The 13,762-nt window shown below is 41.6% G+C and overlaps 1 protein-coding gene across 1 annotated transcript; it reads right to left on the reverse strand.

The window, feature by feature from the left end:
* Positions 1-1,766: 1,766 nt before the first annotated feature.
* Positions 1,767-3,050, reverse strand: SMIM30 (small integral membrane protein 30). Its single transcript, XM_027880935.1, has 2 exons — positions 2,919-3,050; positions 1,767-2,103 (listed from the first exon to the last, which is right to left on the reverse strand). The coding sequence occupies exon 2, from the start codon at positions 2,030-2,032 to the stop codon at positions 1,847-1,849; it is 186 nt and encodes a 61-aa protein (XP_027736736.1). The 5' UTR covers positions 2,033-2,103; positions 2,919-3,050; the 3' UTR covers positions 1,767-1,846.
* Between the last annotated feature and the right edge of the window lie 10,712 nt (positions 3,051-13,762).

A 13,762-nucleotide genomic window follows, 5' to 3' on the forward strand; every position in this document is an offset into this window, starting at 1 on the left:
GAATTGAGTGGTGATTTTGTGGTTTGGGGTTTGGTTTTTTTTTAAAGCGTAATGGTTTACCCAAGCTGGAACATCAAAGATGACACTTTGACGTGTGCTTGTACCCACAGAGTTGAATAATCACATACAGGATCATCTACTGCTGCTAGGCAGCTTTCAAAGGTGATGCTACTGTCTGAAGCTCCTCTTAGGGCTGCAAATTTTATTTGTACATAGTAACTGTGAACCAAGTCCCAGAGTTTTGAAAGCTACAAAAACTGTTCAAGAACCTGGAAAGACTTGCAACTCATCAGAGTAACGCTGTGACCATTATTCTTGTAAAATGAAATCAGAAACCTACATTCTTATGGATTACTGGACCGAGTCCTACAGTTTCAATCCCATACAATTTTAGAGGCTTTCATTTTAACTTCCTCCCTCCATTCACCATGAGAGACATAAATTGCAAGACTGAAATAAACAGGACTTTCTTACGTAAGACCTGCCCAACAACTCTTCTAGCTTGGTGCTCTGCTGAACAGAGACTTGAAATGGAGGAATAGTATCAAAATACATAGCTCTGCATCACATGTGACCTTTTTCCCCAGCTCTGAAAGATAAAAGCCAAGATTTCTAGCAAGAGTGGCAGCGTCCACAGCACAAGATCAGAAGGAAATTCTGTGAACTGTGGAAAGCTCATCTTCCTATTCTCCTTATTCTGCTGCTAAGAGATTGTGCTCCTTGCTTCAAGCAGACAGCTAGAACACCCTAACAAGCTGGAGAGACTTGCGATAGACATTCTTGGATGAGCCATTTCACCTTTGGTACTTAAAGAAGGTTCTAGATATGCTACTAAGTCTTTCAACCGTATACCATACAACCTGACTGAGCGAGAATAGAATACAACTATTTACACCTCCCATTTTCCATCAGGATTTTTTACTTTGGTTTTGGTCCTAATCTTCTGTGGAACTTATATGCACTAGTCAGAGAAGGCTAAATGTTTAACTAGCAATGTAAGTTTGTCATGAGGAAGACGTGAGAAATGGACCTACTGACTAAACCCAGGATTTTAACAAAACAAGTTTTTTCTATATTGTAAAAGAAATGTGTACAATGGTCTTGTTATAATTCTAATAACTTCTTAATGCAGAAATATTACACATAATTCCTGATTTACATAGCCTTACACGTACTTTTCTGTGAAACACATGTTAAATAAAAATATTGGTCCCACTCTTAAGTGTATTTACTTGGTAAGAAGAACACAGGCTACAGGAGTGGCATATTCTAAATCAAAAAAACCCTAAAAATATTCTAAAAGAAAAGAAAAAGCCTTTCATGTTTTCTTAGTTCTCGTAAGTCTCATTCCCATGACAGCAGAAGTGAGCTGTTAGGTGTTTACTGTCATTACAGAGAAGGTGAGCACAAGCACATAAGTTAGAGCAGTCTGCTTGCCAGCTCTCTAGTTAGGAGGACTTTCAAAACTCTGTCATCCTGACTGGAAGATTAATAGCTGCTTCCTCCTGAATAAACCTTGAAACGAAAATTGCGGAACTTGTTGATGGCCTCCCTCACATGATACATTTATAAACTTTTACTCTATAGTTTTTCTTCCCCATTCAAAAAGTTCTTACCCTTCTCTGATGCAATATTTAATCACAAGCAATATAAAATTATCTTTCTGTCACAAAGGCAGATCCTACAAATCCCTTTTACTGTGTACAGTCTTGATTCTGCTGTACTGAACAGTAAGAGAGGTTTGCAGAAATATCTACATGTTTTTCGAAAGTTATCTAGAACCAAAGCTCAGTCTTACACCCAAGCCATGTTAGGAAATTGACTTCATCTGAACATTTTCTTGAAATCACTGCTGCCCATTCCTTTTTCTTGCATACAAGCCGAGGCAGGCGCAGAATCCGACGACACTGACAGCGAGGCCTAGAAGGAAGGCAATAGTATCTCCAGCATCCAGGGCTTCAACCACTGGTAGCACCAGCAGCAATGAGAAGAGGACCAGGAAGAGTTTAGAGGTGTTCTCGATAGAAGGCATGCTGATGACCAGCTGAACCCAAGGTGAAGTTAAATGAGGAAAGTGGTGGAAAGCAGGTACTTCAGCAGTATCTACAAGGAAAACAAAGGGAACATGGCAGGATTTCCCTTCTCACTGGGTTTGTCTTGCCAAAAGCCAAGTGATATTATTGATGTATTACAGATGTCTGTGTGGGGCTCAGGAAATTTAGGTTTTATCTTCCCAATTACAAAAGCAAATGACTTACTATCATGAGACAGCCACAGTGGGTTTGTTATCTTGTTATGTAATCCTGTGAAATCTAATCTTTTGGTGTCTTACCACGAGGTCAAGTCAGAATAGGCTCTCCTGTCTGCAGCTACCAGAGCCTGCCTACCTGCTGTGCTACGTGGGCCTGTTCCACCAGGTGTTTAGGCTGTGTAGCTCCTGAACATCACTCACCCACACCCCCTAGTACCGGGCATCCTCGGGATCCAAGCGCACGGCCAGACTATGGCACACTGGGAAGGGTGTGAACTTAACCTCCCGGGCAGTGCCACCGTGCACACCGTCCCTGCAGGACAAACTTCCACCGTGGTTCCTACAACTTGGGAAGGTGCTCTCGAGGCGCACGTCGGGACCAGCCCCGACGCCCTCCTTTGCAATAGTTCTTCCCCGAGGATGGCTCGTTCCCGGGGTGCACTCGACAAAAACCCGCGTCGATTCTCCGCGGTGTCCGGGACACCCGAACTGCTCCGCCCGCCCCGCCGGCGGGAGCAGTGCCGGGCTCGGGCCCGGACCGCGGCCGGGCCCCGCCAACCCGGAGCCACCGCACCGCCCCGTCCCAGCGCCGCGGGCGGGCTGCGGGGCGGCCACTGCCCAGGGGAGCCTCGGCACAGGCCCTGCCCGCACTGCGCCCCGTAGTCACCTTCTGCCGCCGGCTCCGCGCTGGGCCCGTCCCCGCTCCGCGGGGCGCTCAGCTGCCGAAGGTGCCGGCCCGCGCCACCTCGCCGCGCTCTCGCCGCCCGGCCGCTGCCATGACAGGAAGGGGCGGTGGCGCGGCCGGGGGCGGGCGTGACCCGGCCGGGCCGTCTCCGCTCTGCTTGCACTCCTGGCGCGCTCGGCTCGGGGGTGCCGCTCCACCCGCGGGATTTCCCGGGGGTAGAGCCGCTGCCAGCGGCCCGGGCGGCCCCCGGCCCCGCAGAGGGTGCCGGCGGCCCCGAGAGGGGAGCTCGCCAGGCCGGCCTGGGCCCCGGGAATACTGCGAGACCGGGCGCCTCCTGGGAGAGCCTGCCGGGGGCGGCAGCTGCTCCCGAAGGCGACTCCCAGATGGAGTCCCGGGGTGCCCGTGGTGCCGTGAAACTCGGCCCTGAGCACGTCAGCAGAGGGAGCGGGGGCCACACGCACCCACTGAGGCTCGATTGAAGTTAAAATTATAAAAATAAAAAAAAAAACTGCGCTTTTTTTCCTTTTTTTCTTTTTTTCTTTTTTCTTTTTTTTTCTCCTCTTTTTTATTTTATTTATTTTTAAATAAATAACACAAGTCAACTTTAGCTCAGTTACATTTCAGATTTAGGCCCTCTTAACAGTACTAAAGAGTGCCATCATAGCCAAGTCCTACTCTGAGGAAAGCAGTTAAAGCAGTTTTATAGGCTGGAGAGCAGCCTGCAGCCTTGTAAAAAAACCAGAAGTGTTACCAGGTAATTAAAGCACCCACCAAAATCTAAGTTCAGCTTGTCCCTATTTTTATCTTATTTATTCTTTGGACAAGGCTACTTGTAGAATTAGCATATTAGGGTGTTTTGTCTCATTAGCTAGTTCTAATCAAAGCTCAGTTTTTGTTTTTCAGTTGAAAAGGTGTGGTGCTTCATGTCTTGTGTTCTCACAGTGCTTCCTTAGACTTGTGCAAAACCCCAACTTTTGTAAACAGTTTGCTTTACAGAAACAGTTTCTGAAGAGCTGCTTAAAGAGGAGATCCAGATAGATTGTTCAACGTACATATAACTTTGCCGGTTTTACAGTTTTTCAGATCTTTAGTACCCGAGGCTTCATGTTCAGTTCTGAAGGCATTTTCTCAAGAAGCTGATGCCAGATAAATTCATAGGAGAAAAATCTTGAAATTTTGGGGAATGTTGTCACGGCATGGAGAAGAGTAATGCTTACAATGCCTGGCCCATTCCTTAGTCAATTGCAGATAAATCATAAGCCCTAAAGAACCTGAAGAATGGCAATTTCAAGTGCAGGAGCTGTCATCTTAATCACTGCTGTCACTTCAGAGAGTGGGCCTTGGAGTATTGACCCTCTTAGTTCCCTGCTTGGCCTATTTACTCTATCCTGCACTGTTGACAAGTAAATGTTACACTGTTCTGCAATGTCAAAAAATGTTTAGTTTATCCCTGTAAATTTCAGTGCTGTATTTACTGTCGCAATCACCAACTAAAATTTTCAGTAGTTGTCATTTAGTTCCACAAAACAGATGCGAGGGGGTTGAACAACGACTTTCTTTTATAACTAGAAATGTCAGTACCAAAGATCTGTGAATTCTTTGGACCTAAGAGTTTTGAAGGTGAGCAGTATAAAATCCAAGGGGAAGACTGGGCTTAACACACTCCTCTTAATATCTCAAGAATTGTGCATATTTACAGGATGTAGAAAATACCAATTGTAAGATATATAATTTATTAGTAATATCATGGAAGTGCCATTGAGAGCTAGAAAGCTGTGTCATTTGGGGATATGTCTTTGGCTTATTAGCTCTTTCAATGCCATTGCATTTTGTAGCTTTGCCTTCAGAAGCAGCGCTGCTTTGGAAAAAAGCCAACAAAATCCAAACAGTGAAGGAGGTTCTATTGGTTTTTGTGCTGTCTGAATAGCAGAGAAATGTGTATTCAGCTTGAAGCTCTGCCATCAACTTCCTGCATCACCTCAGGCAAATCTTCCTTTTGACCTATCACCACTTTGATTGCTTAGCTCAAGCTATTATGTAACTAATATTCAGAGGAAAGACGGAGAATTCCCTTAGCTGACAAGCTAAAGCTTTGTAAATTTTGAGCACAAGGCTAAAGAGGTATATGTGAGACTGGAAATTGAAAATAAAGTGCACTTTCTGGAATAGAAAAAGTTATAATCAACTACATCATGAAGGGAGGATTTGTGGGGTTTTATGGTTGTTTTTTTTTTTTCCCCCTCCTTGATTCATCTGTTTTTTGAGAGCCATTTGTTTATTGCAAACACCCCTAGCTACCTCAGCCGTTCCTCATAGGGCCTGTGCTCCAGTCTCTTCACCAGCCTCGTTGCCCTTCTTTGGACACTCTCCAGCACCTCAGTGGTCTTCCTAAACTGAGGGGCCCAGAACTGGACACAGTACTCAAGGTGCAGCCTAACTAGTGCCGAGTACAGGGGCAGAATCACTTCCCTGGTCCTACTGGCCACACTATTCCTGATACAGGTCAGGACACCATTGGCCTTCTTGGCCACCTGGGCACACTGCTGGTTCATGTTCAGCTTCCTATTAATTAAAACTCTCAGGTCCTTTTCTGCCTGGTCGCTCTCCACCACTCAGTGCCCAGCCTGTAGCGCTGCCTGGGGTTGTTGTGGCCAAAGTGCAGGACCTGGCACTTGGTCTTGTTAAACATCATACCACTGGATTCAGCCCATTTATCCAGCCTGTCCAGGTCCCTCTGCAGAGCCCTCCTACCCAGCAGATTGGCAGTCTCCCCCAACTTGTTGTCATCTGCAAATTTGCTGATGGTGGGCTAAGTCCCCTCATTCAGATCATCTATAATGGTGTGAAACAAGACTGGGCCCAACACTGATCCCTGGGGGACACCACTAGTGACTGGCCACCAATTGAATGCAGTTATATGTTATGGAATATCCCTTTGATCAGTTTTTGTCACCTGTCCTGGCTGTTTTTCCTCCAAGTTTCCCATGCATCCCTTATCTCCTCACCAGTGTGGCAGTACAAAAAGCAGAAAAGGCCTTGGTTCTGTCTAAGCACTGCTCAGCAGTAACAAAAATATGCCTACATTTTTCAAGACTCTGTTCAGCACAAGTCCAAAACACAGCTCCATACCAGCCTCTCTGAAGAAAATAGACTCTATCCCAGCCAAGACCAGCACATCTGAGAAAGTTTATGATCAGTTTTTGGATGTCAGTTGCACTGCTGTAATGCTTACTCTGGTTACCCAGATGATCCTGCCTATAGGTCAATGATTATCTCTTCTGTGTGATCATGTTCACCCTTGAGATGCTTTTCCCTGGTGATACTTAATCTGACATTTTAGCTGACTATCACTATGTCCTCATCTCTCCAGTCAAAGACCTTCATTCAGTTTTTCTCCTACCAAAAACATGACTTGCCTCAGTTGGACTTCACTGTGTGCTTCCCTTTCTTTGAGAAAATAGGCTCTACTGCAACTACCTCATTTGCTTCTTCAGAAAAAAAACAAAGTTAAAATACAGAATCAATTAATTACTTCTATAATTAACCTTTTCCATGTTTACTTCTCAGTCTGCTGTCACACAAATGTTGACTTCATTATTTCTCTTACTTTCTCTCTCATTATCCTCTCCTCTCCCCTCCTATCATGTGTGTCTAATTCATCTTGCCTTCTTTTTTCCCTACTGTTTCTCAAAGTCCTTAAGTTTCCTCTCAATTAAATGTAGATAGTCACAGATCATTCCTGTCATGAAAACACCTATTAGATTCCCTTCTAGTAACTATCACTTCATCTGTTTTATTCCTGTCACCTCTATCTTCTCCAAACATGCAGTTCAAAACTGCTCTAATTACATCCTACATCTCCTTCAGTGTAGTATGGCTTAATCCTTCCTTCATCAGCTGGAGCCACTCACATTGATACCTTCAGTTAGCAACTTAGGCATAAAGGCCTGTGTTTCATCTGTCTCTGACAGATGGACTATTTTTGAAACTCTCATTCCTTTTCCCAAATCCAGCAAACACTTAAAAAAGCCCCCACTGCCCTTCCAAAAGATTATTCTTTCCAAATTCTTCACTTTTACTTCTTGAGCCTTTACAGCTGACTCTTTTTTTTTTGCTGCTGAGAGTGTGCTAGGCTTCCATCTGTGTTTTTATCTCTTGACTCTCTAGACATTGTCCCTGGATGCCCTTGTTGACAAATACAGTTTTGAACACCATCCATGACTCCTTTTCCTTTGTCTTTTCTCTCTTTTTATTCCCACTTGATTGTATTGAGGTCTTACTGCTAGTAGCACAGCAGCTCCTAGGCCTAACAGTTCTCTCTGACTGTATGACCCAAAGTCACGCCCTGTCTCCCACAGTGACCCCTGCAGCTTTATTTATTCAAAGTGTTGCTGCAAAGGGGCATCTCTCTGGTTTCTCATTTTTCCCGTGTTCCTTCTCTTCTTAAACCTCTGGTGTTGCATTTCCTCTTTTGCTGAACCAAAGATAATTTTCTTCTCAGTCCTGGAAGAACTTTGCACTATAATCTTCCTTCATACTGGCTTAACCTATTGCCATTGTCAGGAGGTTAACTTCTCTCTTTCTTTTGTCACCCCTGGCAGACTTCTTTTGATCCCTCCAAGAAGCAAAACTTTCTTCTTTCTGAGAGCACAGAAAGGCTTACAGAAAGAATGGTACCACTTTTTGATAGAAAATTCTTTCCTTTGGGGTCATACACTTCCTGCTGTCCTTTATACAGACATGAAAATAAAGGATTAAATAGTCCAATGATTCCTTTTCCCTCAGTCCTTGGCTTCTTTAGCCTGGCAGGGGATCTCCTCTGCCTGCTGGAATCTCTTTGAGCTCTCCTGCCAGCACTTGAGAGATGTCTCTGTGCAGTGCTGGCTGGAGCAGAGAGGCATGGAGGCAGCTGCCAGCCCTGCAGAAAAAAAGCTCCAGAGTTGGTGCTGGCAGGAGGCAGGAGCAGCCAGACTGCAGGATTGAGTGCAGAGGATGCCAGACAGAGTTAAACACCCATTGATTGACTTCCCTGCTGAACTCTGCAGGGCAGTGTGAGAGCTACCCATCAATATGGCAAATATGGGGATTCCCTGTGATTATTGGGAACACTCTCATGCTTTCCTAGATTACGAGGAGCAGGCTTTTGGGATTTTTTGGAAGCATAATAAGGTAGAGGTGGATGTTAACTGGAATGATGCATCCGAACTCCCTCCAGCTTTGAGGAAGTAAAGTCTGAATCCAGTCTTCTTGCTTTCAGTCTTTGTACTAATGTAAGCTGTTGAGATGTTCTTACATTCTTCATCAGTGTTTCAGGTAGGTTGAATATTGTGTGTTGGTTGTCTGGTTCTTTTTTAGAAAAATTAATTATTTCACAGTATTAGCAAGGAAAATGTGTACTGCACCAACAGTTCAGCTCCAGAGGGACTGGCTTTGCTACCTTCATCCCTACTGAATGGTAAGCAAAAGGAGTTACTATTCAGCATAAGAATGACTGAATAAGATTTAAAGGGGAAGTAGCAGCTGTCATCCACACACTGTTTTGTATAGTACATCTTTTTTTTTTCAAGTTATACTGTTAGATATTTTCTTGACTTCTGTGCATATAGTTGTCACAAGCAGGAGAAATTTCATGAAAATAAAAATTGATTTACACATCATAAACTTGTGTAATCATATATTTCAAATCTAGATCTAATCAGCATTTGGATATAAGATCATGTCAATAACCTTTTTTTTTCAGCTTTAGGCATTATTAAAAATAAAGTTTACCTGCTTGTGGAGTTCAAGCCATCTAAATCTGAGCGTGTTAGTCATAAATGAGAAAACTGACATTATAAAAATTATCCATCACATTTGCATGCCTAAAATATATTTTACTCAAGACTGATGTCCAAAGAGAAAGTTTTCTGAAATTAGAAGATAGTCTGGGAAAACAAGAGGTTAGAGTTAGGCTGAAGATGGTATATCTTTGTCAGATGAAGGGATGGAATTCAGAAGGAGATGCTGTGCTGCATGCTAAAACTCACTGCCTAGAGGATGAGAATCATAGAACTGCTTAATATGGAAGGCACCAAGATCACTTAGTCCATCCACCTGATTTTGAACAGCTCAAAGGATGGATACTCCACACCCTCTCTGGACAACCTGTATCAGTGTTTGTTTGCCCTCACAGTAAATGAGTTTTTTCATATGTTTAAATGGAGTTTATTTCAATTTGAACCCATTGGGTCTTGTCCTGTTGTTGGATGTCACTGTAAAGAACTGGCTCTGTGTTCTTTAACCTCCTCATCAGATAGGTGTATTCATTGCTCCATATTGTTTAAAAAAGGGCAGCTCACTATTTTTGTTCATTGACTCAGCAGTTTTTCTAAAGAATCTTTTAAGACTGACTCAAATCTTCCACAACCCCTTTGTCATAGTCCACCGTCAACATCCTGGTCAGGGATCAGTCTGCTCAACTGTTATGCATGAAGAGTGAACAGTCCTGATACACAAAAAAAGAAGTTTAGATAACTAGATTTTTATGAAAGTGTATCCAAGGCAAGAAGTAATTAAACTTATGCACAGAATTAAAAATGAACAAAGCCTGGAGAAGGAGAACAGGAAAGAATAAAAAAATCTGAGCCACATAGTGTGAAACTGAGGGTGAGACTTGCTGAAGACACTTTAAAGGAAGAAGAAGAGGCATAAATGCATATCATTCTATTAGGAAATAATTAAAATGTTTCAGTTCACCTTGGATGTTTTTATTTAGGGTATCTGAGCTTGAATTCCCTGTCTAAAGTATTTTATCTTATTGACATATATTGGAATTTTCCCACTGCTTTCAGTAAGCCAGTATTCCACCTGTATCTGAAAAATGGGCATTCTTCCCAGTATTGCTAAAATTTCATAAATTTTGTGATGCATGTGCAGCACTCCAGTGATAGTGGTAAACCCAGAGGAAAAATCTATAAATAATTGCACCAAAAGTAATTTATTCTAGAAGCTACATGCATTTGTTTGGTAAATGCTGAAGTTTGCAAGCTAAGGAATTGCATTTTCTTCATGGGATGTATTTCCTATATCTTATCTTGTTCATAGAAGGTCCTAAAATACTTTGTAGAACACAAAGTAAATCTGGATTATTTCAATGCCAATCTAAAGGGAAGTGCTGTCATTTGTGAGGGCCACATTTAGTGAGCCAACTGTACACTTTCAACAGCCTGCAATTCATTCCAGCACTTGGTTATTTGGCTCCCTTTTCATTAGTAAAACAGTTTGAGTTTCACTGTTGAACTAAATACACAGCTGTTCTTACAATGGACACCATGATTCAGGAAAATATAACTGCCTAATGCCTTTGTGTTTCACAGGTTACACAAACTTTTAAAGAAAATGCATTTAGCTTCTGAAAATTCATGCAGTGAGAAATATCACTTGTGTAAACTGAAAAATACGGTTGTAAATACGTGTAAATGATTATCTCACCTTAATGGCTTCAGTGACCATGGTGATAAAAACCTAAAACATGTGAAATATGGAAGATATAGATATATATATAATGTGTATGTTTGCAATAATATACATATAAATAATAAGATAATAATAGTAGCCAGATTGTATTAGAGCACTCAATCCAAATTCACAAACCAAAGTTCTTGAAAACTCTTTTTTCATCAATTTAGTGGGGTTTGAGTGATGTTTAAATATTAGCTTGCATGAACGGATTTTGGCTTGTTATGCAGGACAACAGGGATGGTCATCATCCCCAGTTTACATCTGAAAAAATCAAGACATGGAAAGATGAAATTAATTTTGAAATTCTTGCGGAAGATCAACAGCAAAGTCAGGAAATGATCCTGTGTCTTCTCATTCTTTCCACTTCTGTTCCCATTGCAGCTGGTGGTAGCTTCCACACATTTATGTGGAAACATAAAAGGAAAATCCTTTTGTGAAAATGTGCCATCTCTGTCAAGATGTATGAAATTTCCTGCCAAACCACAATGCCCATGAATGTCTTAAAAGATGTCTTTTGCAATGACAAAGTTCAATCTTTTCCATACTAACTGCCCTTATGTTCCAGTGGAGATACAAAGATGACTGTGATACAAGCTATAAAGATATATAAAACATAGATATATACTTCTGTCACTATTTTCAAAATTTAATTGTAGCATCTTAAATTGCAAAACATTTTATTTTACCAATGCGTAAATTCAAATGGCATCAAGACTGCTTCACTTAGAGGGCTATTTGCTTTTCTGTGTAACTCTAGAGCAAGAGTAGAGAAAATTGCACATTTTATGCATTAGGGAAGTATTACTTCTCTTCAGAAGTGTCTATAAATATGGTCTGCAATCATTTCATCTGTGGCTGCAAACTCACCAGTATCAACAAGGCAAGGCTAAACCTTTGTCACTTAGTAGATAAAATACCCAATGCCATGACAATATAAGTGTATAAAACACACACACACACACATACACACACACACACGTGTTTGTATGTATGTATGCATGCATGCATGTATGTATGCACATATACTCTGGAAGTATTTAGGATGTTTCACTTCCCCCTTAGTCTGAGCAGTGTGACAGTCTGCCCATTTTGGCTGACATCCCGTGAAGCACTTAATCAGTCGTGCCACCCAATGCGCATGTACATGACACCCGGAGAGTCAGCGAAGTGAGTCAGCTGTTCAAATTTATTCACATGCTTGATTACTTCACAGTGTCAGGAGCAGCACACTTAGGACCTTGCCAGATAAAGCCCTAGAGATGTATCCCAGCAAACGGAGAAGGCAGTAAGTTCCTGCAACTGGCATCCCCATTTTTGATAAGACTTTTCCAAGTTTTAAGTTTGGATTTTCAGTGTACAGAAGCTGAGTTTTATGCCTCAGAATTACGTACCACTGCACACCTGCACACAGACTGCTCACACAAACTTTGTAATTACATGCAAACATGTAGAAAACACATTCATGTTAAAGACCATTGAAAAATAGGTTCTAATGTGTAATGCTTCCTGAGGATGTAGAGAGTAAACTCCTAAAAAAGAAGACAGGAAATTATTGAGTTTGAAAACAATTATGTTTGAGCATCTGCATTTTAATGCTTTTGACTAAATTATAAACCCATTTTCTATTTGTTCCAGTTGCAGAATATTTGAAAATATTTAATAGGTGGTGTTAATTGTGCATATTCATAGTCTTTGGGGTCTTCTTTTTCTGTCATCTTCTAGAGGTGTCAAGCACTGAAGGATTCAAAATTCATTCTGACTCTTTTATGACTTGCAGCCTAAATGGAGATAAAAGGTGACACTTTCTCTTTACTAGCTTGTAGTAATGCAGCCTCTTATTTATGCACAATCACAGGCAATTAGAAAGCATATACCCATTAGGCTGCGTGGTTTGGAACACAGTAGCTATATGCAGATTGGTTTAGACATTGCTTTTCTTACAGACATTTTCCTTCTGTTTCATGCTTATTTTATTATTTTTGGTGCATCAGAAAAGATTTATGCAGGTCATGGGGAGGCCATAAAGGAGGTTATGTGGGCCAAAGAGGGAGATGACAGGAGCGTGGACTGGTATTTTAGCAGTAGGTATAGAGTGAAGAGGTTGGATTTTGATTTAAAGAGAAAGCTATGTCAAGGTCTATTGACATTTAGCTGCCTGGTGGAATATATGGGCAGAAGATTGTACTGGAGCTGCAGATAATGGTTGTATTCTTCATAGTGCGGCAAAGAAAACAGGAAATTAATTTTGATGACTATTAAGATGTGAAGCCATACAGAGGCCATCTAAATTTATTGCTGTAAAGCAATAATGTCTAATCAGTTCTGTGACTTCCATTGCCACTGGACCATGTACCTTGTGCTATGATGCTGAGGTTACCTTGGGAAGTCCCACAGAACTAACATTATATTAGATAATACAAAAGAAGGCTAAGAGTTAACTTCCTACCCCCTGCTCCTCCCCCCCACCTTCCCCTTGTCCACCTCCTCTTTCCCCCATGACAAAGCTGATGGCAATCATTTAACTTTAGTAGGGTAATTGTCAGTGGAGTATGGCTGAAAGAAGGATACTGTCCAGGCAGGATTCGAATTAGTACACAGATGAAAGGCTGCATAACATCTCAGGAGCCACTGGGAAACCCTAATTCCTAGTCTCACTGCTCTAACAGTTTTATACAGTGAGAGGTCAGTGACTGTTACTGAAAGTTTTTCATGCTGTAGTCCTTCATTTTGCATAGGATCCCTTTTTTCTCTGTGCTTGGACTAAAAACCTCAATAGCAAGTCATCGTGACATTAATACATTTGTAGAAAGTTATAGTGGGAAAAACAGTCTCTTTGGAAGATGAGGAAAGTTACCTGGACTATTCAATAATCCTATGGTGTTTGGCTATATTCATAATGTCTCTATGGAGTGTCAATTGTCATGCTGTCTACATGAAGCAGGAATGATAAGCCTTTGATGTCAGTTTGAGGTAGGAAAAGTGTATTTCCTGTTAGCATTATAAACCCTAGTGAATGACTAATAGAGAGATCAATACATTGGCAGCATCTGGAGTTAATGTGTTGAAGAAGTTCAATATAAAGTCTTTTCTCCCATTTAGCTGATACTAGAACCATAACTTATTCCTGGAAGTGGAATGTATTTACTACTATTTTTCTTTCTAACAGTTTTCTAAGTATCTGCTCTAAGTAGATTCTGAAGTAGAAGAAACCCTATTGATTTGTTTGGTTCACTTCCTCCAATTGACATTTCTAAGCTGATAAGGTGCAATAAGTCATACTTTCCTGAAGAAGCAGTATTATGTAAAAGCACATTACTTAGCCTTTA

This window comes from Empidonax traillii, unplaced genomic scaffold (genome assembly GCF_003031625.1).
Source record: "Empidonax traillii isolate 1590-97213 ecotype Southwest subspecies unplaced genomic scaffold, ASM303162v1 scaffold80:size1517328, whole genome shotgun sequence".
Taxonomy (NCBI): Eukaryota; Metazoa; Chordata; class Aves; order Passeriformes; family Tyrannidae; genus Empidonax; species Empidonax traillii.

Excerpts from the sequence above, each read along its gene's own strand:
- SMIM30 (XM_027880935.1), bottom strand. The coding sequence starts at position 2,032 with ATGCCTTCTATCGAGAACACCTCTAAACTCTTCCTGGTCCTCTTCTCA.